Source organism: Triturus cristatus, chromosome 3_2, assembly GCF_964204655.1.
Source record: "Triturus cristatus chromosome 3_2, aTriCri1.1, whole genome shotgun sequence".
NCBI classification, from domain to species: Eukaryota; Metazoa; Chordata; class Amphibia; order Caudata; family Salamandridae; genus Triturus; species Triturus cristatus.
Window position 1 is genome coordinate 875,071,966 of NC_140584.1, and position 26,278 is coordinate 875,098,243.

At 48.1% G+C, this 26,278-nt stretch overlaps 1 protein-coding gene across 2 annotated transcripts in view; it reads left to right on the top strand.

Moving 5' to 3' along the window:
• CPD (carboxypeptidase D) overlaps positions 1-26,278 on the top strand; it is a 752,391-nt gene that overhangs the window by 298,751 nt on the left and 427,362 nt on the right. For both annotated transcript variants that reach the window (XM_085649244.1, XM_085649245.1), the window contains exons 6-7: positions 2,435-2,626; positions 14,556-14,723. In XM_085649244.1, the coding sequence (XP_085505370.1) occupies positions 2,435-2,626; positions 14,556-14,723 (360 nt within the window). The remainder of the gene's footprint in view (positions 1-2,434; positions 2,627-14,555; positions 14,724-26,278) is intronic.

The window sequence follows — 26,278 nt, forward strand, 5'->3', positions numbered from 1 at the left end:
GTTGCACCCTGAACTTCTGGTCATGAGCATTTGTCTTCCGATCAGGCTGTCCCTTTGGGAGGACCTCCTGTCACAAAAGTATGGCATTGTCCTGTTGTACTCGTATTACACAACACCAAAGGCTGAGTTGATTTCGCGAACGTCATTTTACAGCCGATTTTCGTGGTGAGCATGAATCTCACTCATTTTTTTTTTTGTTTACAATTAATAAATTTGCTGCTTCTGTTGCATCACCTTTTCTTTATACTTCAAGTTCTTTCTGCAGTAAATAAAGCAGCTAAAGCAATTATTGCTGGGTGTAGAATCTTTCTTTATTCTGATGTTGGAGGAAGGCAAGCTCCTTGGCGAACATGCTTGTTCTACCAGGACATAGTCTACATTGGTTCCGTTCCTAAGGTATGCGTATATCCAAGACACTTGTAAGGCATCAACATGGGCGCTCTCCATGCTTTTTGCAGACATTATTTGCCAGAGTCATGTCAAGAAAAGATGCCAGATCTGTAGATGCCATGACATGTTCAGGATGGTTACATCAAGTAGTCTTTTTATAAACCTGCAGATGCAACATATGTTGCTCTACCAAGTCTGTGTTCTAGGATTTAATTACCTTATGTGGCACAGTCTATATTAATTGTCGATTTGTAGCTTCACTGTTTTCTGCTGTCACAAAATAAAGTCACAGTGCTATTTACTGATTTGTCTTTGCTCGTTCCATTGGATTAGTTTGCTGTTATGAGAAGTTGGATTTAAAGCTTTTTCTGTTCAGAAACTGAAGATGTTCTGGCATACAACTTTATTAAAGAGCAACAAGAATATTCACCTTTTATCACAATTATCTATGATGCAATATTTTGCTTTGTATGTCTTTTGAGGTCACTAAATACAACCTAGGCAAACTTCCTCTACTGTCTTGCATTTGTATGAATTTTCTTTAAGGGTACGCCTAACTCTACTAATGCCATCTGTTCATCAGAAGTGCACTTTTTACTTCAATCATTATGATTACTATTAAGGGAATCAACTACATGCATATAAACCACTTCTCTATAAGCACCAAAAGTGCTGTTTTTAAAATTTTGTGTGTCTTCCTCTCACAAAATGCGATTTGTAAGCATGAAATCTAGAAAAGTATTTAATACGGTTAACTGTCAAATATGTGATTAAGATGTTATTGCCCAATCAAAGCTATCCTACCATGCTTAAAAGTCATACCCATCAACTGCATATTCAACACCTATTTAACCTGCCATATCTAACCACAATATTAACTACAATTCCTGCCTACCATACTCGAACACATTTCTTACCTACTGTAACTGCCTTACTAGAACTTATGTACCTACTATATGTACCTATCTAATCTACTTACCATACCTAATCTAACACGCCTAATTGATCATATCCACCTACCTTAGCTACAAAACCTACATATCTTCCAACCATTTTTAACCAACCATTCATGACCTACCATACCTGTACCATACTTAACCTACTTTACCCAACCTACCTACCCAACCTAACCTACCTACCACACCTTGCCTACTGTAGGTACTCATCACACTTGTATACCTTACATACTTAACATACCGAACATCCTTAGCAAAACTACATACCATACCTACTTGCATGCATTACCTACCTTACAAAACCTACTATATCTAGCATGCCATACATACCTACCTACCAACTATACTCTACCTACCCACCATACCTAACCTACCTAGCATACTTAACCTAGCTCCACCTCTGCCGCACATATCGCTTATGCTTCCGGGAGGATCTATGAAAAAGGGCAAATTATCCTTATGGGATCTCTAGCATTTCTCTAAGGTATTGCAGTTTGCTACAGAAAGCATTTGTAACCAACTCGAAGGCCCTCTAATAATAGCTTAAATACTGTAGCATGCATCTGAAAGTGCAGATTGTAACTTTTTTAAAGTGCATGAATAACTAAATGTCATTGCTTCTTTAAAAATAGCGAGATCTTGTGTCCTTGCCAATGCTTGTTTAGTTCTTTCTGCACAGGCAGTTCCCAAGCAGTTGTGAAAGAGGCAGAGCAAGGATTAAGAGTTAGAAGGGCGAATGAAATAATTTCTCCTTTCTGCGAGCTTTGTTTATGTAAGGCTTTTAGAAAGAATATTCCCCATTTTAAAGATGTTGAACCATATTACTCATAAGAGAGGAGCAGTTGTAATAACATTACTATTTTTTTATTCCTACACCCATTGAAATAGCTGTTGCTTCTTTTCAGCCACTATCTACGTACACCTAAACCTAGCACCTATTCGTCATATACGCCTCTGCTGTAATAATAATTAATGATACCAAACTACCACAAAGGTAAAAACTGCCTCCTCATCTCTCACAAATTACCTTCATAAGCCCATGGGAGTTCTGTCCAGTATACTTTCAATCTTTGTGTTTCTTCCTTTAGGTGAGCCAGAATTCAAATACATTGGAAACATGCATGGCAACGAGGTGGTTGGGCGGGAGCTCCTGCTGAACCTCATCGAATATCTCTGCAAAAATTTTGGGCGTGACCCAGAAGTCACTAAAATGATCCACGAAACTAGGATACACATCTTGCCCTCCATGAATCCAGATGGATATGAAAAATCTCAAGAAGGTAACTCAATGTTCGGTGTGATGTCAACTTGTTTTTCATGCTGGGCAAACTGGCTGTATGTGTTGTTTTCTCCATCAAATCTTGCAGCAGTAAGATGATTTAAATGCCTCACGAAATTAATAGTGTTTCAAACGTTAAATACTGCTTGGGCGAAATTCTAGCTAATATTCACAAGCCACCAATCCCCAACTCTGGAATGCTCCCTTTTATACGTTTTGTGAAAATATGTGGCCATTGGTGTTTCCTAGCTGATACCCATATTCTTTTAGTTTACCCACCCCCGTGTTTTACCTTAAAACTGGCAGCAGCTGAGAACGCTGGCACCTTGTGATCTTGGTGGGGCTGGTGACTCCGGTTACTTGCCCCATTGAGATTGAGGGGCACTCATAATTAGGCCCTAAACTGCATAAGGGTTCAGACTGGGAACACCGTTATGGGTGAAGGATGAAAACCTTAGATTTAAAATGTTAGGTATTTCCTATAGGAGGTAGTTGTATCTGATCTTGTGATTTCAGTACTACCTTGTTTTCCCATTTGACCAGGTAGTGTGATTTTGTGCCAATTTGGGTTTTACCTTGTGAAATTATTTCCCTTATGTATCCCAATCAGTGTGTTCTGGTGGATGCTTCTAACCCGTAGGTTCATCACCTTCAGACTATTTCCCAGGTGTCAGACTGGATCTGGACATTTTCACAGCAGTGCTGCCACACACTAAGTGGCACAATGTTGCTCTGCATTGACTTCGTTCCACAAAAAAGTGACTAAAAGGAGCCACATAAGTGCCACTCCTGCACTGTGACTTCCTTTCCTTCAATCCTTCGTATGTGGATTCGGGCTCTGCTTTCTTTCACGAGTTGTCACATACTTTCAGAAATGTTTTCCAGTGTTAAAGGGAACAGTGTTCCCACTGAAAATGACAGGGTTCAGGAAAGATGGTCCACCCAAGTTCCAAGATCCACACTAGCTTTCTCTCCACTGACACAGGTCCTAATGGCACTAGAGTCAAGTTCCTGTTGCCTCTGATGTCCAACCTCGAGCTGAATCTGCTTTGAACCCCGAATGCGGGGTCACGCTGTGGCTTGACTCCAGTACATCCAGTCCCAGTATGCTCGGTTTCAGACAAATCTCTACTTCTCTCATAACACTCATGAAGCCTTCTTCAGAGGCTTCATCTTTTTGGATGAGATTCTGATCAGCCTGATAATGATGACAGGATGATTTAACTCTACACTATATTTATATAGCATTGCAAAAGGCCAAGGGATTGAGACCTCCCTGGACCAGGGTTGGTATCAACCATTGGATGCTCAACTGAAGCGAGCACATCTTTTGCTGTGGCAAATAAACGGGCAGCTAAGGTCTTGGACCTGCAGCTACTTTCAGTGGAAGTAAAAACCAATGTACTGACTTACGTTTTGCCCCCAGAGCTGGCTTAATCTGAGCCACTACTCCTATTTAATGAACCCTTGACTGAAATCTTTAAGGGTAAATGGACAAAGCCCTACTCTTGCTCGTCAGTAAATAGACAGATGGCCAGACTCCATAGACCCGCACCTGGTGACCAGGACTTCCTTACTCAACACCCAACTCCTGAGTTTCCTATGACCCCTCTGGACAGGGAGTTGTGAAGGATTGATGTGTTCAGCATAGGGTTGTTCTCCTCTGCTACTTGGCATTTAATTCAGTCAGTGTAGTCTGCTGTTAGGCTATTATGCACTCACCCTTTGGTAGATGGCTAGCAAGGTCTTGCTGGTGGTTCCAGATGTATTTCAGGCTTCTTTGACAAAACTATTCAGAACGGTCAGCACGCAACCAAAATGTCATCTGGGCTGGTGTGGAGACACTACTGACTGCTTGGGGCATGCAATGGGCACTAGTGTGGTGCTCTGCCATTACACATGGATAAGATCCACTGGGCTTTCCCGGGATGTGCAAGCGTCCGATGGATTTGCTTTTGATGGGTCCCACCTTTTTGGAAGAAAGGCTGATTCTACCATTGAATGCTTTAAGGAAAGGAAAGCCACAGCATGTTCTTTGGGCCTTTTCACCTCCTGCCTGACAATTTCCACATCAGTTTCACCCCTATTGAGAATACTCCTGAAGGCTAGCGTTTATGCATTGCAAAGCCCCGTCACAGTCACAGCAGTTCAACCCCCTTTCATGGCTGGGGATCCTGTAGATGTCACGCAGGTCACCAGGGACCCTCCTCACTTTATACTTCACCCCATGACATCAGCCTACTAGGCAAATTAGCTTGCCCTTAGCAGCTCACAGCCACCTTGAAGAAAGCAGGATACAACTTTCTTCTTTCAGGGTGGTAGACCGTCACATCAGGCAGATGAGTCTTCTAGATAGTTTAAAGGGCTACACTCTACCATTCCTTTCCGGCCCCACCTTCACCACCCCACCCCACACCTACCTTCCCCCCCCCTCAGAGCGACTTTTGGAGGAGCACCATACTATTTTGCTTCAAGAGATGCAAGCTCTATTGGCCAAAAGAACCATCAAGAAGGTCCTCGCCTTGGGACAGGTTACTACTCTTGCTACTTCCTTGTACCGAAGATGGACGGAGGCCGTTGTCTTGTTTTATATTTTTGACCGATTCCTCTGCTAGGACAAATTCAGAATGCTCCCTTTGGCCTAGGCTTTGTCTGCCCAGGATCTAGGCACCTGGATGGTTGCTTTGGACCTGCACAATGCATTCTTTCATGGGCCCGTGCTGCCGTCCCACAGATGCTACCTGTCGTTCAAGGGTGGTAAGGAATATTTTCAGTTTAACATGTCTCCCTTTAAGTTTACCAGCACTCCTCCTTTGTTCACAAAAATAATGACTGTGGTTATAGCACGTCTTTGGAGGTTGGGGATATCCGTTGTCCCCTAACTTCACAAAAGGATCCTAAAAGCAGACTCGCCACAGCCAGTCGTAGACCACTTCCAGATGACGCAAACGTCCTAACACCGCTGAGGTTCAGTCAGCAAGCTGAAGTTGCTCCTGACTCCTTCATAGAAGCCCTCTTTGGTTAAAGACATTCCAGATATGGTACTGTTCAGGGCCTTTCTTCCGTTGCAATGAACCCAGAACCTTCGGGCTATGAACCTGATTTTTCAGCCTTGAGCATCAGTCTGTCAGAACAGCTTCAGAACTTCTTGAACTGTTGGCTTCTCGCATCTTGCTTGTCCTCTTGACCAGGCTTCAGATGCGGGCTCTGCTGTGGGACCTGAAATCTCGGTGGGCCCTACACTAAGGAAACCTGTTGTTGTCATCCAGGTTGCAGTGGGAACTGCTCAAGGTCTGCAATGATGGCTATTCGACCACTAGTCAGTCCTCTCTTCCTTCACCACCCTGAGTTGATGATGGGTACTAATATGTTCCTACTGGATTGGGGGGCAGCGGGGTCAACTAGTAAAAGAGGAGTAGATCTGAGGTCTCTGATGGAACACTGGTTCTGTTGGAGCTATGGGCCATCCGGTTGGCATCAAAGGCCTTCCAGCGGTCTATCTAGGGAAGTCAGTTTGTCACAGACTACACAACCGCCATGTGGTACTGTAACAGGAAGGGCAGAGTGGGGTCCTGGTTCCTGTGCAAGAAGGTGATAAGCCTCTGGAGTTGGCTGGCACGTCATTGTATTTAGTTGATCGTGAAGCACATGTCTGGATCTGTAAATGCCAGGGCGGACTAGCTCAGCTGGTAGTGAATGACAGCTAAACCCCAAAGTAATATGGAAATCTTCCTACAGTGGGGAGAACCATGGCAAGGTCTGCTTGCCACCATTGAACGCGCAGTATCACAACTTTTGTGAGCTGGAGTAATAAACAATACTCTGTCTAGGACACATGTTCCAGCTGCAGTGGAGCACCGGACTCCTGTATTCCTTTCCACCACTGCCTCGCCTGCCCGAGTTCTGGAGGTAATCTGTAATGACTGGGCCCAGTTCATTCTACAAGTTCCATATTGGACTAGGAGAGTGTGGTGCCTCAAACATCTGGGCAGGAGAATTTCTTCTCTAATCAGGCTCCCCCTGTGGAAAGAACTTCTGTTGCACCAGGACAGGGTTCTGCACAATTTACACCTCCATGCATGGAAATTGAGTGGAGACAATTTACTACAGTTCGAGGCATGTGGGCTGCTGAATTCATATCTGTGCATAGATCGCCGCCTAGTGTTGGGTCCGGATGTTTGCACGTTGTTGTCCTGGAAGAGTCTTCGAAGTATCCTTGGATAGGTGACTCCTCCCCTGGACTACAGTGCGCATGGGCATCCTCTCCATCCTCAGATTGTTTTTTTCCGCCATTGGGTTCGGATGTGCTATCTTAACTCCAGTTAGGAAAAAGTTAGTCGAGGCCAAAAGGCCTTTAGTTCGCGTCGGTACTGTTCACTCGATCGGTTTCGACCCTACCTGTTAGCTTACTAACTTCGGAAACAACTTTTCGCTTTTTACCTGACCATCGACGACACCGACGATGGAGTCGAGGACACCATTCAAGAGGTGCCCGGTATGCAATGCGAAATATCCCCATATCGACGTCCACCCGGTGTGCAACAAATGCTTGTCGCCGGACCACGACGAATCGACATGCATGGCCTGTGCCCGGTTCCGTTCCAAGAAGACTCTACGGAATCGTCGAGCGGCGAGACTCGAAGCGCAGCACGCGGCACCGGCCCCGGCAGACCTCTTCAACGCCGAAGATGTCGAGGAGTTGGAAGTCCTACCCTCCAATCCGGGTTCCGAACATGACTCCGATTCGGACGACGTCGACGAATCACTCTTTCGCAGAGATGAAGACAACGCCGAGGTAGGAGACGACGATGAGGCCTTAGGGGCCGAAGAGAGTAGCTCCAATGACGAGCAAGGCCTACCCGTTCAGACTGACGAGGGCCCAGTGCCACAGTCTATGGCTCCGGTCGAGGGATCGCCTTCGGGCCTTACCCGAGACCTATCCCGCGGTTCTTCGGCCCCGCCCTCGGGCCCGGCCTCGGACGTTCAGCGGCAGCCATTATTACCTACACCGGCTGGTTTCCCTTCTACCAAACCGAAACCGAAAGCTGCACCGGTACAAATGAAACCGAAACCGAAAGTGGCGCTGGTCGGATCGAGGCCTTCCACACCTTCGACGCCAGCGACACGCATCGGCACCGAGCGCACCAACCGAGACTTCGGTGCCGAACTCGAAGCGGCCGACGCCGGAGTCGGCATTCGGAAAAAGGCCCTCGGTGCCATCAAACCTGCTCGGCTCTCGGCGCCGACGCCATCGACTCCTAAACCAAAGGTCAAACCACCTGCTGCGTCTCACGTCGCTTCCACGGCAACACCGAAGCCTCCTGCATCGAAGGCGTCGACGGCCATTTCCGCCCCTCGACCCGATGACCCACCGGCGCCGAAAAAGTCCACGGCCGCCTCTACAAACCTGGTGGGCGCTAAGGCCTCGAAAGCGCTTCACGCGCGAACCGTTGCAGCACAAAGCAGCAAAACCCAAGCGGTCCTCCAGGACACATCGGGCTCCGGCCCACTAAAAGCTCAAACAGCCTCTTCGGCGCCAGACAACATAACTTTTGGCCTGCCGCCATCCACGATCCCGAAAATGTTCCAACTCAGGACACGGGTCACCCACACCACGTTTACACCTGCTGAGACGTCTCCGTCACGTTACATCGACGCCAACACCGGCAGGATGGTTATCCATGACCGGAGGATAACTTCAGAGCCACCCTTGGACCCTTTCAGGATCCCACTGAAGAGAAAGCTGCCTGTGGACTCAGAACCTGTGCTTTGCGAGTCTTTCGACTCGCCCTACCAAGACCCACTATCATTCTCTCCCACACACTCCGACACGGATGCGTTGGCAGACTATATGGATGACCAAGTCCCTTACCACGGAGACATGGACCCTGATGACCAACAGGACCCTGATCAAACTTGGGGCGACCCTGCAGACCCCAGTGCACCTCTAGATGCACAGGACCCTCAACTCTATGGAGCGAAAACATCTCCGACAGAGGACACTGCAGCGTTCAACGCTCTTATTGAACGTGCTGCAAATAATCATGACGTGCAGCTTCTCTCTGACACCGTGGAAGACGACTTCCTTATGGACACTTTCGCTTCCTCGGAAAGGCATGTAAAGACTCTGCCCATGCTGAAAGGAGTCCTCAAACCAGCCAAGGACATCTTCAAGGAACCCACCAGGGAACGGGTGATAAACCCCAGGATCGACAAAAAGTACAGATCAGCACCTGGGGACCCTACTTACATCAGAGGCCAATTACCTCTCGACTCCATTGTCGTTGCGAATGCTCGCAAGAGGGCACACTCGCAATCAACAGGTGACGCTCCTCCCCCGGACAAAGAGTCCAAGGTTTTAGAGACCTCTGGCAAGCGAGTTGCCGCACAGGCTGCCAACATATGGCGCATAGCCAACACTCAAGCGCTCCTCGCTCGCTACGATAGAGCGCACTATGATACAATGGAGCAACTACTCCAACATCTCCATGACCAGTTCAAAGAAGGTGCAGAAATTCTTATCAGAGAGGGACAGCTACTCACAAATGCTTCCATCAAGTGTGCACTAGATGCCGCAGACACGGCGGCCAGGGCCATAAACACAAGCGTCATGCTGCGACGACATGCCTGGTTGCGAATCTCCGGGTTCAAACCTGAGGTGCAAAATTATATACTGAACCAACCTGTCAACCCCGACTATTTATTCGGGCCGGAGGTTGACACGGCCCTTGAGAAAATAAAGAAGGACACAGACACTGCAAAGTCCATGGGGGCTCTCCAGACTCAGTCCTTTCGGAGCAGCTCCTTTTGTCGCCCCGGAAATAGGGGAGCAGGTAGAGGGCAGGGGTCACAGCAGACATACAGCAAAGGCAATACCCAAACCACCTACGATAAAAACACCCGGGGTGGATATCGTGGCTCCAGTACAAAGGGCAGAGGACGCGGCTACGGCAACACCTGGTCCTCCCCCAAGAACAAGCAGTGACGCCCTCTCCCTTCCTCCCGACCACATAACACCTGTTGGGGGAAGGCTACAAAGGTTCCTGTCCACGTGGAACTCCATCACCACGGACAGGTGGGTCAAAGATATTGTCAAATACGGTTACTGTCTAGAACTAACCTCCACTCCACCCACAATACCTCCAAAAAACCGTCCTATGTCCTCAGAGCACTTAACGCTCTTACAGCAGGAGGTGCACAGTATGCTTCTAAAAGGCGCAATAGAGGTCGTACCCGTCCAAGAGCAAGGTACGGGGGTGTACTCCCTGTACTTTTTAATACCGAAAAAGGACGGGTCACTCAGACCTATATTAGACCTGAGACCCCTAAACGGATACATTCTTTCCGAGCATTTTCACATGCTCACTCTACAGCAAGTCCTCCCGCTGCTCAAGCAGGGAGACTTTCTGGCCACACTGGACCTCAAGGATGCGTATTTCCACATACCCATTCACCCATCACACAAAAAATACCTCAGGTTCACTGTTCAAGGGCAGCACTACCAGTTCAGAGTCCTTCCCTTCGGAGTGACAACGGCACCAAGGGTGTTTACAAAGTGCCTAGCTACTGTGGCGGCACATCTACGGAGGCAGCACATACACGTCTACCCTTACCTGGACGACTGGCTCGTTCAAGCAAAGTCAGCCCAGCAATGTGCCAGCCACATGTCCCGCACCATTCACCTCCTTCACAGTCTGGGGTTCTCACTAAATTACCCAAAATCCCATCTACAGCCCGCACACGTACAACAGTACCTAGGTGCGACTATAGACACTCTGGCGGCCACAGCTCAGCCAAATTTGGTGAGAATCAACAGCATGCAAATGCTGATTTCAAAGTTCAAACCTCAACACTCCCTTCCGGCGCGAGTGTTCATGCAGTTGATAGGCATGATGGCCTCCTGCATCTTCATAGTCCCACACGCGAGACTACATATGCGCCCGCTTCAGGAGTGCTTGGCACGTCAGTGGAATCAGGCTCAAGGACAATTGAAAGACCTAGTGTTGGTGAGCGGTCGGGCATACAACTCTCTGCATTGGTGGAATCCACAAAACCTTTGCAAGGGTCGACCGTTCCAGGAGCCTGTTCCACAAATAGTACTGACAGCAGACGCGTCTCTCCAGGGATGGGGAGCTCATGTACTCCACTACACAGTGCAGGGACTATGGACCACACAACAAAAGAAAATGCACATCAACCTTCTGGAACTGATGGCAATCTTCCTAGCCATGAAGGCATTCAAAGTACATCTGTGCAACAAGGTCGTGTTGATCCGGACGGACAACATGACCGCAATGAACTACATACAGAAGCAGGGAGGGACGCACTCTCCACAGTTGTCTCATCTGGCTCAGAGCATGTGGAAGTGGGCCATTCAGAGGAACATGTTCCTCATGGCGGAACACCTCCCCGGCAAGGACAACCAAATGGCGGATCTGCTCAGCAGACACAGCCACCAGATGCACGAGTGGGAGTTACACCCATCAGTACTCCAGCCGTACTTCCAGCAGTGGGGTCATCCAGAGATAGACCTGTTCGCCACAAGCGAAAACGCAAAATGCCAAAGCTTTGCCGCCAGGTTCCCACATCCGCAGTCGCAGGGCAATGCGATATGGATGAACTGGTCCGGCAGATTTGCGTACGCTTTTCCCCCAGCACCGTTGATACCGCTGGTGGCTCGCAAACTCAGACAACACTCCCTGACACTCGTCCTAGTTGCTCCTACGTGGGCACGCCAGCCATGGTACACCACCTTCCTCGAACTTTCCGTGGTGCCGCATCAAAGGCTGCGGATCAAACCCGCGCATTTGACGCAGAACCATGGAGAGATTCAGCACCCAGATCCGCAACAGCTGAACCTGGCGATCTGGCTCCTGAAGTCCTAGAGTTTGGCTACCTCAACCTGCCACCTGACTGTATGGACATCATCAAGGAGGCCAGAAGACCCACTACAAGAGCTTGCTATGCAGCCAAATGGAAAAGGTTTGTTATTTACTGCGGTAATAATGACATTAACCCGCTGGACGCATCCATCCAAAACATCATTTGTTACCTCCTACACCTATACCGATGCAATCTAGCGTACACCTCTATACGTGTCCATTTGACCGCAATATCAGCCTATCTACAAACCAGGCAGCACCTCTCTCTATTCAGAGTGCCTGCCATCAAAGCATTCTTGGAAGGACTCAAACGAGTTATTCCACCAAGCCACCCACCAGCTCCAATGTGGAACCTCAACCTGGTCCTCACACGCCTGATGGGTCCACCCTTTGAACCTCTCCACTCATGCGAGATTCAATTCCTCACCTGGAAAGTAGCCTTCCTGGTAGCGATCACTTCTTTAAGAAGAGTTAGTGAACTCCAGGCACTAACAGTTCAAGAGCCATTTATACAGGTTCATGCCAACAGGGTCGTACTACGTACCAACCCCAAATTCATGCCCAAGGTAATATCGCAGTTCCACATGAATCAAACTATTGAACTGCCCGTTTTCTTCCAAAACCCACAAACTGTCGCGGAAAGGGCACTCCACACACTAGATGTAAAAAGGGCCCTCATGTATTACATCGACAGGACCAAACCCTTTAGGAAGACAAAACAACTGTTCGTTGCCTTTGCCCCACACCACAAAGGTAACGCCATCTCCAAAGCAGGGATAGCCAGATGGATAGTTAAGTGTATCCAAATTTGTTATCAAAAGGCAAAACGCACATTAACTATTCCCCCACGAGCCCACTCAACACGTAAGTTATGGGCCTCCATGGCTTTTCTAGGAAATATTCCCCTGCATGATATATGTAGAGCAGCCACCTGGTCCACTACACACACGTTTACCAAACACTATTGTGTAGATGTGCAATCAAAACAGCAGGCAGCTGTAGGACAGGCTGTTCTCAAAACCCTTTTTCAGACCGCTGCAGCTGGCACTGGTAGCCGCCGCTAATAGAGGGCACTGCTATACATTCTATGCACAGATATGAATTCAGCAGCCCACATGCCTCGAACTGAATATGCTACTTACCAGTATGCATCTGTTCTTGGCATGTAGGGCTGCTGACATTCATATCGCCCTCCCTCCTCCCCGGCGCCTGTAGCAGCTGCAGCTCTCAGAATTACTGTAAGCATGGCCATCACTTTCTGTATCTACTCCATAACTGCCACAATGGCGAAAAACAATCTGAGGATGGAGAGGATGCCCATGCGCACTGTAGTCCAGGGGAGGAGTCACCTATCCAAGGATACTTCGAAGACTCTTCCAGGACAACAACGTGCAAACATCCGGACCCAACACTAGGCGGCGATCTATGCACAGATATGAATGTCAGCAGCCCTACATGCCAAGAACAGATGCATACTGGTAAGTAGCATATTCATTCGATCTGCCACCGGAGGTTGTGGATATAATGTTTGCACCCAGGCATTTCTCTACAAAGCCCGTCTACGCTGGGCGCTAGGACAGATTTGTAGCCTGGTGTGGAATCTGTAACAATGACTCCTTACAAGCCAAACTATCGGATGTTAGTTTGTTTTTTCTCTAACCTAGGAAGGTCTTGCAGTGGGCACAAAATAGGTATTTGTCGCCTCTTTTGACCTTTTTACGTTTACCAGACCTACCATACTTTTTGAAATAACCTGTTGTGATGCATTTGACACACATGCTCCCTTCCAAAATGTGACTCCTTCGAGCACATGCATGGCTATTCACTGCGTCTTCTGACTCTCAAAATTGCCTTTCTCATTGTGATCGCTTCAGCTTGTCACATGAGTGAGCGTCAGGTACTCTGTACAGCACCCCTACACCACCTTTTTCGCAGGCAAGCTTGTGTTGAGGACCAAGGTGGCCTTCTAGCCGTCAGTTGTGATACCATTTCACGTTGGGCAGTTCATCGCCCTATTGACTTACTATGCCCCGGCTCACACCTCCGAGATTAGAGACAATCGGCTGGATGCCAAAAGAGCCCTTAGCTTCTACTTCATTCAGACCAAGGACCATCGGGTGCACCATTAACTTTGTGCGGTTCTCTGGAAGAAAGAGGTAAGATGGTGCAAAACATTCTGTCAAGGTGGATAGTCCTCTGCCTTAGGACCTGCTTTATGCTAGACAAGAAACAGCCTCCAGAAGGACTAAAGGCTCAACCCACCAGGGCCAAGGCTGCTAGAAATGTTTTGACCCGCAGTGTGCCTGCTCTGGAAATTTGTCAGGCTGTGACATGTATATCGGTGCGTAGGTTCACCAAGCTCTATTGCCTTCACAGCCAGGTCGGGCGCGTAGGGCATTTTGCCCGTTCTGTAGTGCAGGAGTTTCTGGTCTGAGTCCACTCCATAGACCCTCCAACTTGGAAGTTACTGGTTTGAAATCCATTCTAAATCTGAGGAACCGGTGAATAGAAGGATCCACCAGAAGAACCTGTTACTTGCCTTCTGGTGGATACTCTAACCACAGATTCCTCACTGCCCTTCTACCTCCTTGTTCTTTTCTGTAGAGTGACCTCTTTAACATCTGGAAAACCTTCTGATTTTGAGATCTGGCACTTATACGTGGCTCTAGACTGTCAGTTCTGGGGTAGAATGAATTCAGTGCTGAGCTGCATGGAGCCACCTAATGGCATGCCAAAACACTGCTAGAAAAATGTCCAGATCCAGTCTGGCGCTTGAGGAATATTCTAAAGATGGGGAATCTGTGGTTAGTGTATCCACCAGAAAGCACATTACCGAGGGTAAGTAACTGGTTATTTAGAAACCCACTAGCTCGGAGCTTGATATTTACATTTGAAGTGATACATTTTGTTTGGTTTGCCTCTCCCCAGAAATTGAGGTTTTAATGTCAAATCAGAGCAGCTCTATTGTAGGCTAATAGTTGTGACACTTAGATGATCTGATTTGAAACCCACTAATGGGGAACTTTTATGTAATCCTTTATTCAAAAGGAGACCGCTATGGAGTAGTCGGCAGGAATAACAGCAACAATTACGACCTCAACCGAAACTTCCCGGACCAGTTTGTGCAGATAACAGACCCTCCTCAGCCAGAAACATCTGCCGTCATGAGCTGGCTAAAGACCTTTCCTTTTGTTTTGTCAGCGAATTTGCATGGAGGTATGCTTCCAAATGTTACTACTCAGTTTTACATTTGCATTAAAAGTCATAACGAGTGTTGATTGTTTCCTTACTTTTAAGAATTGCGGAATGTCTGATTACGAGGTGGAGTCACCCATCTCCTATTTAAGTGAAATAGATTGATGCAAGTTGGATTGTTCACGTTTCTTCCTTTTTAGGTTGCAGCCTAGTTTGCTAAATATGTCTTGGAACTTTCAGAAAGTTGACCTAGGTATGCGTTTTGCCCATTGCTTGCTATTGACTTTGTGGTTTGTAACCCATGTTGTCTTACTTTCCATTTGCTGGCTTTGTGCTTTAGGCTGTCCAGGTTCAGTTCTTCCCTCCTGTTTCCTAGATCGTGTTTGCGCTATTCTTCCACGGACCCATTTTCACAGGCCTTTAAATCTTGTTCTTACCTTGTCATGTTTGCTGGACATTCAAAGACCAAGGCCAAATGGCAAGTTGTGTCTTCCAGGGAGTTTGGTGTTTACGTTGCTTTCTCTGACTTCAAAGTGAAAGCGTTTACAGGAAAGAGGAATGAAGATTGCAGACTGCCAGCAGCTGGTCATACATGGCAGTACATACAGAACAAGTGCTTGTCAATGATAATGGTACAATTGTGTGTTTTATTGTAGATATGTACGTTAACAGGTGTTTGCCTAAACCAGGAGACATTTTGCAGTTGGACAGATAGTCATTCCTGTCCGGTACCAATTTTTTTTTACTTCGCCTTCATTTACTGAAGAGATGGCGAAAAACCAACCGCGTGCTCCCGAATTCATCAACATGGGAATAATCTTAAGTGTCTCCAGGAACTTGGCTGTTAAGACCTGGCTTGATGACATGAGGCAACCCTTGCCTCACACTAAATACAACTCCCAGACAATATTTACTGTTAATTATATTTTCCATTTATAAAGTTTTATAAAGCACGAACATGACCAAAAGGTTGCTGTCAGAGTGCTGTACAACCTAATAAATAGCATGAAATATACAAGGAGCAAAATATAGAACATACAGCATGAAAAGATAATACAAAGGGACATAGTGAAAACACCAGCAAACAAATCAAATTGGCATGGATAGTCACCTCAGATAGGAAAGCGATTATTCAGTAGTCTCATCTTTAATTCGTTTTTGAAAAGAACGAATGAAGGGATGGTCCTGGTCTCTGGGGGAAGAGAGTTCCAAATTCTTGGGGCAATCCCAGAGAAAGATCTCTTATAGGTTTTCTTTTTGTGAAACTTTGGAGGTTCAGCAGTAGGGAGCATGTACTACAAGAAGCTCTATTCCTTCCGGATAGCACCAGTTTCTGTGCCAGGTAGCGAGGAGTGTTGTGGTGGATGGCTTTGTATGTCATGCATGCTATTTTTAGGTGGATCCTAGATTCAGAAGGTAGCCAGTTCAGAGAGTGGAGGGCTGGGGTGAAGTGATAATTTTTCTTCACGCCTGTGATGAGCCGCGCAGCAGCATGGAGGGTAGCCTTCACCGGTGCTAGTTTTATTTTCGGTAGGCCAACAAGGGTAGCATTCCCATAGTCCACTTTGGAGATCACAAGAGCCTGAACAGCCATCTTGAGATCTGCATTGGGCAGGAAAGGCTTTAGTTTTCTTAAGACGTGGAGATGGAAATTGGCCCCTCTGTTTGAGGAGTTGATGTGATTCATCATGGAGAGGTTGTTGTCTAGTATTATTCCTAGGGATTTTGCTGAATCAACAATATGTGGGGTACAGTTCAAGGCGGTGAGTAGTGAGAGCCAGTCTTTGATGTTAGAGGTGGGGTTGGGAGGCGAGATTAATTGGAATTCAGTTTTGAGGACGTTAAGTGTTAGGTGTTTAAGTGTTAACCAGTGTTGAGTTTTGTTCAAGATGTTATTGAGAGTGCTGATGTCGGTAGGAGAGGTAATCTTCATGTACAATTGCGTATCATCAGCTTACATATGGTAAGAGATGTTGGAGTGTTTGAGGATTACAGTCAGGGGTTCCATGTAAAGATAAAACAGGGTGGGCGAAAGTGAACAATCTTGGGGAACACCGATGGTGACCAGTGCCTGATCGGATAAGGCATGATTGATTAGGACTCGTTGAACTGTTTTGTAGGAATGAGCAGAACCATTTGAAGACCGTCCCAGGGAGACCCATCCTAAGTTCTAAGAGGTTCAGGAGGGTTTCATGTTTGACTGTGTCAAACACTGAAGATAGGTCAAGAAGGATTCAAAATCAGGATTCATTGTGATCGAGAAAGCATAAATCCTAGTCGACAATGTGGACAATGGCGGTTTCAGTACTGTGACCTGGTCTGAAACCAGATTGGCAGTAGTCGAGGAGTTGGTGCTAGTCAATGTGATTGCAGAGTTGTTGATGAACACATTTTTCCAGGAGGTTGGCTAAAGTTGGGATGCTCGAAATGGGGTGAAAATTGTTGGGATCAGAGAGGTTCGGGTCTGGTTTTTTTAGTATAGGTGTGACTTGTCCACTTTTTAGACAGTCCGGCTTGGTACCTTGCGTAAGAGAGGCATTGATAATTCTGGTCCATAGCGGTATCAGGAGGTGTGAAGTTTCCTTGAGGAATTTGGAGGGGAGAGGATCATTGAAGTGGTTGGAAAGTTTATTGAAAGACAGTAGTTATGAGATGTCAGTGTCCTCAAATGTCTGAAAGATGGACCACGAGGCATTGTTTTTAGGTTTAAAGAGACGGTTGCTAAGACAAATTTCCTGCGAGGTGGAGGTGCATTGTGACTGGGTTTCAGGCGGTAAACAATTCACAACAATGCGGAGCTCATTGTCAATTGACTTAGTTTTATCAGAAAAAAAGGAGGAAAATGTTTGACAATTAGGTAGGGTTGTTGTGTCGGATGTGGAGGATTCATGCTTCCCATTAGTTTGTTGTTTCACTAGTTCAAAGAGTTTTTGGGGATGGTTGAAGGCTGTGTCCAGTTGCTGATGGAAAAATTATGATTTGGCACTTCTGATGCACCTATTGTAGTTGCTTCTCTTTTTACGCAACAGTTTAAGGTTTGAAAGAGATGGGGGGGTCTGTCTCCACATTCATTCTGTAAGTCTAAGGGCACGGCTTTCCTCGTTCAGGCTACAGTTATTGGTTTTACTCATCAGGGCTCTCTTTAGTCGTGTGGGAGCAATGGAGTCCATGATGATAGACATAGAGTTAAGGTAGTGCTTAGTGAGGTCTTGAGCATCAACCATATCCGTGGGAGGAGACGGGAGGTTAAGGCTGGTGGCAGATATCTTGTCTGGATTGAGATTGAGGGTGTTTCTGTGGATGCTTGCCTTTTCAACAATGGAGAAGGTGATGCAGTGATGATCGGTCCAGTCGCAGGGTGAAATAGAATCCAATAGTATGGTATTTTCCTTGGCTATGATCAAGTCTAAGATGGCCCCTTTTATATGAGTAAGAGGATTACAGACTTTGGTCAGGTTGAGGCTCTGGAGGAAAGCCTTAAAGCAATTCACTAGTGGATCCTTAGTGTAATTCCAGTGAATGTTGAAGTGGTTGTTGTATGGGGTAAGGTTGGTGGAGATGATCTCCATGATTTGTTCGATGAAGTTAAGATTATCACCTGGGGGATGATAGAAAATATGCACAGTGCAGGTGGAGTTGTCTTTGGTAGAGATATTGATCATCATATATCACAGCCAGATGTTGGAGAAGAAAGTGATTGTTTGACTGAGAGGTTTACTTTACGGCAGTGAAATTTAGACCAAGTGGCCACTAGCTGATAGAAACATCAATCTACTGTTCGATAAATAAGTTCTAAAGGTCCACGGATATGCCATCAGTAGCATATGCATATTGTAGTTAATAAACAATGTGGAAGAACCTACTAGGAATGAGTTTAAATAACCTCACTGTTGTGGTTAGCTGTCTCTCAGACCCATTAGGTATTTAAAAGACCCCTCACACACCAACCTAGTTGGTCATGCTTCATCATTGCGGTCCCAACCGGGTGACCAGAATGCCGCCCGGTTGTGCTACGACGCCTGATTACAGTGGAGCGGGTGTCGTGTGTTGTGCGATAGGTGCAAGTTTAAAAATACCTCTGGGAATCCTAGTCTGTGAAGTTTATTAATGACGGCCCAGGATATTGTTAAAAAAAGTGTGGCAACCAGTGGAGAGATTGGCTCCTGGTTGTCAAGTTAAGGTCTATATGTTTCAGCCCACCAAAAACAGGGTGTCGGGGCTTTCTTCAGGACCATGTGAGTGGCAAAAAATTACGCCACGTGAATATAATATCCAACACACGCGCTAAGGTGTGTGGTGCTGTGCATAGGTGTCGGTATACTTCTCTTCCAGGGGATCCTCGTCAATAGTCATAAGTACTAGAATATTCCCGCCCATGCAGGGGACCCCGGAAACACAATCATATATGTGATAAACATATATGCATCTCTATATATATATATATATATATATATATATATATATATATATATATATATATATATATATATATATATATATATATATATATAATATATATATATATAATATAATATAATAAATGCAGCCTTTCATAACCAGAGCTGAATAATGCTGTAAGGACTCCCCTATAAATAATAGATCTAATACAAAGAATATATCACAAAAACAGGGAAGAAACAGCAGCAAAGCATGTTTTAAAACTGTTTTAATGCTTAGCATTTAGCCCAAAAACCTCAGATAGGACTGAAAGAATTGACAGCTCACAGGCTGCATTGTAGAAAACTACAGCCTATAAAGGCTAGAAAGCTAACTCCTAGCAACATAGAAAAACTGGCACTGTGCCTTTAAGGCAGCCATGACCCCTAGCTTCCCATCATGCCTCATGGGTGACAGTTAGGTCAGTTGTTCTTTCCGGCTCCTTCAGTCAGGACCCTGGTTACACAGCTCCACTCTTTTTTCTGTTTTTATTCAGAAAGAATCTACTTTTTCAGAAGAATTTTATCTTACTTCGACGTTTTACATCTAGTCAAGTAAGGTGTTTCCTTTTTCTGACTAATTTTGGCATTTTTTTCCACTCAAAATGCCATCCCTTTTTAGGTCTCGCTGGCGTTGCAGCGCGAAGCGCTGCCGCCAACGAGAAACTATTGTTGCCGTGATGCCTCTCAAGGGAGACAGACCTGTGCACGAGCCGATTCTGGTCCGGGCACGAGCCGATTCTGGTCTGTGAACGCGCTTCACGGTGTGCCCGGACCAGAATCGTCTCGTGCCCGGGTCTGTCTCTCTTGAGAGGCATCACGGAAACAATAGTTTTGCCGGCAGGTCCCTTTCACCCTCCCCAAATATAATTTTCTGTTTCTTCCCCCTTGCACTCACCTGCTTTTGGACTGCCCTTCTCCGGTGATGCTCTTCACCCCCTCCGCTGCTGCTTCCGCTGCTACTTCCGCTGCTCCGGACCCTCCATGCTTCTTTCCTTGGGTTTGTTTTGTTGAAGTCCTACCTGGCGGGTTCCCGGAAAGCGCGTGACTCCCCCTGGTCATGTGTGACTCTACAGTCCAATTACAAGACCCCGGCAGCAGGCGTGGGCCAATCACTAGCTGCCTGCTTCATGGACAGCCAATCACAGACCGACTGGGTGAGTGTTGCGCGCACGCCGTGGCGAGTCTTTCGAACGCGCTGTTTTCTACAGGGCCGCGGAGTAGGGGTCCGAGGCAGGTTATTTTTGCCTTTCTGCTCTCTGCTCCTCTCGTCTTTTGTGCCCTTCTGCGCCACTCGTTTTTGTGCCTTTCTGCCCTCTGCTCCTCTAGTCTTTTGTGCCCTTCTGCGCCACTCGTTTTTGTGCCTTTCTGCCCTCTGCTCCTCTCGTTTTTTCTGCCCTCTGTTTCACTCGTTTTTGTGTGCCCTTCTGCCCTCTGTACCACTCGTTTTTCCCTCGTGTTTTGTGCCTTTCTGCCCTCTGTTCCTCTCGTTTTTTTGTGCCCTTCTGCCCTCTGTGTTCTTTTATATGTCCAAACCTCAGTTGGCCTTCTCAGTTTTTCTTTTAATGTCGAAAAAATGTGTTCTCCATTATATTATAAATATCACAAAATTCTGTAAATGACTGAATACGTCCCATGTACAAGTTGTTGTATAATTAGCAATAAAAAATACCGTAACTCTTTTGTTGAGTGCTTTCTTTGGAGGGCACATCATTTGTTTTCAAAGATTGGCCCTCCACTGTTCTCATTCCACTCTAAATCTTGGCTCGTCAGTAATTTTCCAAGAGTCAGTCGTGTCTGGTGGCGTCGGAGCCCTACCCTTTGTGTCTGTGTAACATTCCCCTGGGTGAGAGTCCTGCGAAAGGGCTGTATGTGTTTTCCAATTGCGGTGGATTTCTCTGCTCTGCTGCCCAGGGGTGTTCACCATGTTTTATCACTGCTTCTTGTCTGGAGGCTGCCGCCCGGCCCACCGTCCTCGCGTGTCCGAGGCTGATGCGCTGTGAAGTCATTGAGATGTCAGAACATGGGCGGGGGGAGAAGATATAAATATATAGTATCTGCCTGTTACATAATGTCGGCCTTTGAAGAGCCGTGCTCTGGTCACGCAGTATGTGCAGACCGCACCATTTGCCTTTCTGCCCTCTGCTCATCTCGTTTTTTCTGCCCTCTGTTCCACTCGTTTTTTTGTGCCCTTCTGCCCTCTGTGCCACTCGTTTTTCCCTCGTGTTTTGTGCCTTTCTGCCCTCTGTTCCTCTCGTTTTTTTGTGCCCCTCGTTTTTTCCCTTTTGTGCCCCTTTTGCCCTCTGTCCCACTGGTTTCCCCGCCGCTGTGGACCCCTTCCAACACTACATATTCACCAAAGGATTGTGTGTGTGTGGGTCGGTTTGTGGCTCTTTTGTGCCCTTCTGCGCCACTCGTTTTTGTGCCTTTCTGCCCTCTGTTCCACTCGTTTTCCCTCTTTTCTTGTTCTTTTATTCCCTCTGCTCCTCTCGTTTTTGTGCCCTTCTGCCCTCTGTGCCACTCGTTTTTGTGCCTTTCTGCCCTCTGTGCCACTCGTTTTTCCCTCTTTTTTTGTGCCTTTCTGCCCTCTGTGCCACTCGTTTCCCACTCTTTTTTTTGTGCCTTTCTGTCCTCAGCTCCTCTCGTTGTTTGTGCCCTCTGTTCCACTCGTTTTTTGTGCCCTTCTGCGCCACTCGTTTTTTTCCCCTTTTGTGCCCCTTTTGCCCTCTGTCCCACTCGTTTCCCCACCGCTGTGCCCCCTGTGGACCCCTTCCAACACTACATATTCACCAAAGGATTGTGTGTGTGGGGCTCGGTGTGTGTGTGGCTCGGTGTGTGTGTGTGTGTGTAGAGATGCAATAGGTCTCGCCTTTGCGAGAGCTAAAGCTATTGGCATTGTAAATGACTATGCCATTTATTTGTTTTCAAAACCAAGCCATAAATAAAAAAGTTTGTCATTTACAATACCAATAGCTCCAACTTATGCAAAAGGCGAGACCATTGCATTGTAAATGCTTTTTTTTTAAATGTAATTGTTCCGTTTCTTTTATACTTGGGGAAAAAAACGCCTCACTGTTATATCAGATTCAACCCTTTGTGTTTCAGATTTAAAAAGTAATAATAATAAATAAATCCGTGCTTTTTAATGTATGGTCCTCGCGGGCCCACTAGCCCTGGTAGTTGTTTGTTATACACAGACAGCAGGAGGAATTATTCTCCTGATGTGAATTTGCATAATAGAGCCCGATTTTAAGCAATTTGCTAGTAGGAACTGCATTAAACGTGCCAAGGTGGTTAATGATTGGAAACAAAGTTACATGCAGAAGTTTAGATAATAGTTTAGCAAATGTAACATATTTATTAGGTCCAGTCAGTACATCCTTCCTTGCTGAATAAAATGAGTACCACAACGTTTACTGTGATTTAAAGCTGAAATGCTTTTTCACCGAGTGCTCTATAATTAGAGAGGTATTATCATAATGAGGATGATGCGTTTGCTATTTGCTGTTGTTGGAAATCTAGAATATCAGACGAAATTCATATGGGCAATAAGTACTGTTTAGTAAAGCATAAAAAGGAACTCGCTGCACATTACTCGACATATGTTAAGCTATGGGGTCTTCCATAACATGATAGAAGACAATGCCATTGGCCGAGGCCTTCTGTTCATTGACTTTCATATGCTCGCAGAATATTACAATGTTGGAAAAGTCAATTTACTCCTAAATTGACAACGCATGGCAGTCCACGTTGTTTGGATGCCGAGTAGTAATTCCAAACACTGTATGTTGACCTATTATACTCAATCAAACTAATTGAATTCTGGTTTGCCCTGCTTTGATGGGTGTCTGTACTTGTGACTGTACACACACACGTACAGCATTGCATGCTACTTTACTGGGAATGTAACATAACCATTCTTTAGTAATTACCCGAATAATTAAGTTATAGAGCAGTCATTATAAAATCTGTAAATCGCAGCCGGAAGCTGTATGTGAGATGCTGATACAGGTTACAGAGTATCAGGATATTCAGCAAGGGGTCATAATGTTGTATAATTACATTTTCAGGAGAGGCGTGGCTTGGGCGCCGATGGCGATGGTCGCCTGAGAGCACGGCTCCGGGACTGAGCCCGTGATTATCCTGTAAATCGGCGGCTGCGGGGCACCCCGACCCCCGCATTTTGGTGACCGGCCCGACGGAGGCCTGCCGGGGCCCCCGGCGCGATCGGCAAGAGCGGTGACCCGGTGAAAATCGCAGTTAAGGGAACTGCGGAGTGTGACCCAACATGGCGCCCGGACTTCTTTGTCCCCTTGGCCGGATCGATAGACTGGAGGACCGTCGCTGACGGCGGGGCGCCCCCTGCTCGGCAATCTCCCGGTGGGGATTGAAGCTGGACATCGGTCAGAGTGGTCTCTTTCCCTGGGGATTGCACTCGGATGAACGGATGCCCTCGCCATAGCGGATCCCACGCGGGGACAACTGGGGATCCCGACGGTGGCCCCACTCCCCGCATCGCACTTGGCTACTTTCTCCTGGCTGGCCCACTCCCATGGGAGGCGCAACCCTTTGGAGCCGTGAGTTATCCGATAGAGCTGGTGACACTCGCTCCGGGACTCGGTCGGCCGGGTGGGCCTGCCCGGCCCGGCGACGATTGTCCCCGCCTCCTCCGCGGTGCCCCCGGACGACACGGTGGTGGCGCGGGCCGCGGCTGGGACGATCCAACAGGCCCTGGAGACGGGGATCTCCGGCACTCGACCTGAGGCCTAGCACCCGAGGGAGTCGTAGCCGGTGCCGACACCCGGGGACGCCTGCTCCGGGGCCCGGACGGAGAGCGGCCGACGAAATGGGGAAACCTAGAGGCGCCAAGGGGACTGCCCCGGTCGTCTCGGACCTGGAGACCCAGGACAAGGAGGAACGCGGGGGCCCAGAGGAGGCCGGCGGTGCGCCTCTGCAGCAGCAATTCGACCGCGTTTTGGAGGCAATAGCGACCACGCGCTCGGCCCTCCAGCAGGACATTGCCCAGGTGGCGACGAGCCTGGGTCTCCTTAGAGCGGACCACGGCAAACTGTCGGACCGGGTCAAGGAAGTGGAGGGCTCGGTGAAAACCTTGGAGCCAGCACAGCGCACCCTGGCCGCGGAAGTGAAGGAGGTCTTATCCCGGATCGCGGTCCTCGAGCAGAGAGCGGAGGATGCGGAAGGCCGTAACAGGAGGAACAACATTCGTGTGGTAGGCCTGCCGGAAAAGGTCGAGGATGGTGACATGGTGGCGTATCTGGAGGCCTGGCTCCGAGACACGGTGGCCCCGGAGGGTCTGTCCTCCTTCTACACCCTGGAGCGTGCCCATAGAGTCCCGGCAAGGCCGCCGCAGCAGGGCCGTGCCCCGCGGCCGGTGGTGGCGCGGTTGTTGCACTTCAGGGATAGGGACCTGATCCTCAATGCCGCCAGACATAACGGACCATTCAAAGTGGCGAACAGCCAGGTGAACATCTTCCCGGATTACACCTATGAGACTTAACGCAGACGGTTCTCCTTCCTGGCGGTCAAGCGCGAGCTCCGGAGCGAGGGCATCCAGTACTCGCTCTTCTACCCGGCGAGGCTCCGCGTAATTGTCGATGACAAGACCCAGTTCTTCGACACCCCGGAGGACGTTTGTCACTGGCTCGAACTATATAGAGCGGGGAAAGGTGGACCCGGCTCCTCGCCTCGACGGATGGCAGAGCCGGGACACAGGCGGAGATCCAGGAGGCCTCGAGGTCGTGGGGGCCGATCGGGGGGTCCCTCAACTGTGGAGACATCGACGGAGCGGAGGGGAGTGCTGGAGGTGCTGACGGCGCTGTCTGGGTCGCGGGACGATGCCGCGGTGGAGGAAGGGGTCCCGGGTGACGAGGGGGGTTCAACGGACTCCGAGGGATCTGTGCCGGACAGTGGACATACGCCGGAGATCACACCACAATCGGTGGAGGACATACTAGATGGACAGGGGTAGCAGGGTGTGCTTCTTCAGTTTGGGTGGGGGCCCGGCGGGGGGATGGCGGGGGACGGTAAGAGTTGCGGTCTATCGGGGTAAGGTGGGTGGGGTGCCCTGGATTGGCCCCCTGGGGTTTTTTTTCGTGACACTGTTTTGGGCTTGCTCTAGTCCTGGTGGCCTGGGCAACGAGGGCCCATTGCCTCCGTCCAGCCCGCACCTGGCCCTTAAGGCCTTCCTGTGGTGGCGACTGCAGGATTAGTAGGGTGTAGTGGGTTGTTAGTGAGTGTGGTTTGGATGGGAACTAGATGGTGCTATTTGGGTCCTGTTCTGGGGAGGGTGGATGGGGAGTTGATTAATTTTTGGGTTGTTCAGTTTTGGTTGGGGAAAATGGCCGCCATCAGTGCTGTGAGGATAGATGTCCTTGCATGGTTGGGACCCAGCTGGGGAGACTTTGCGAGACTGATATGGGACAATGGCTGAGGTTGCCAATCTGAAATGTGTTACTTGGAACGTACGGGGGCTTCATACAATGTCCAGGCGTCACAAGGTCCACGCTTACTTAGTGCGTAGGGGGATACAAATGGCGCTGCTACAGGAAACCCATCTGAACAAGGCGGAAGGGGCGGCGCTACAGCGTAGATGGAGAGGGCAGGTCTTTTGCACCTCGTACTCCGCGTATGCCAGAGGGGCGCTGATCTGGGTTAGGGCTGGGGTCCCCTTCCAAGTCACGAACACAGTGATAGATCCAGAGGGGCGCTATGTGGCCATTTCGGGGACTTTGGGAGGGAGAGACCTAAACGTTTGCTGTGTGTATGCTCCTAATGTCGACCAGACTGCCTTCCTTTCCAGGTTTTCGGGCTCGCTAGCCCACTGCCTCTCCGGGCCCATCCTGCTGGGTGGAGACTTCAATTCCGTAGTGGATGTAGACAATGACCGCTCGCACCCACCCCTCCCTGACTCTCCGGTTCGTCGTTTGGCTAGGGACCGTCGGGACTGGCAGACTCACTGGGGTCTAACGGACATTTGGAGGGCGCAACACCCCACAACTAGGGACTACTACTACTTCTCGAGCCTCCATGAATTGCACGTTCGACTGGACGGATTTCTTGGCTCGCCCGAATTGGTTTCGGCGGCGGTCCGGTCTGAATATTTGACCAGAACCATTTCTG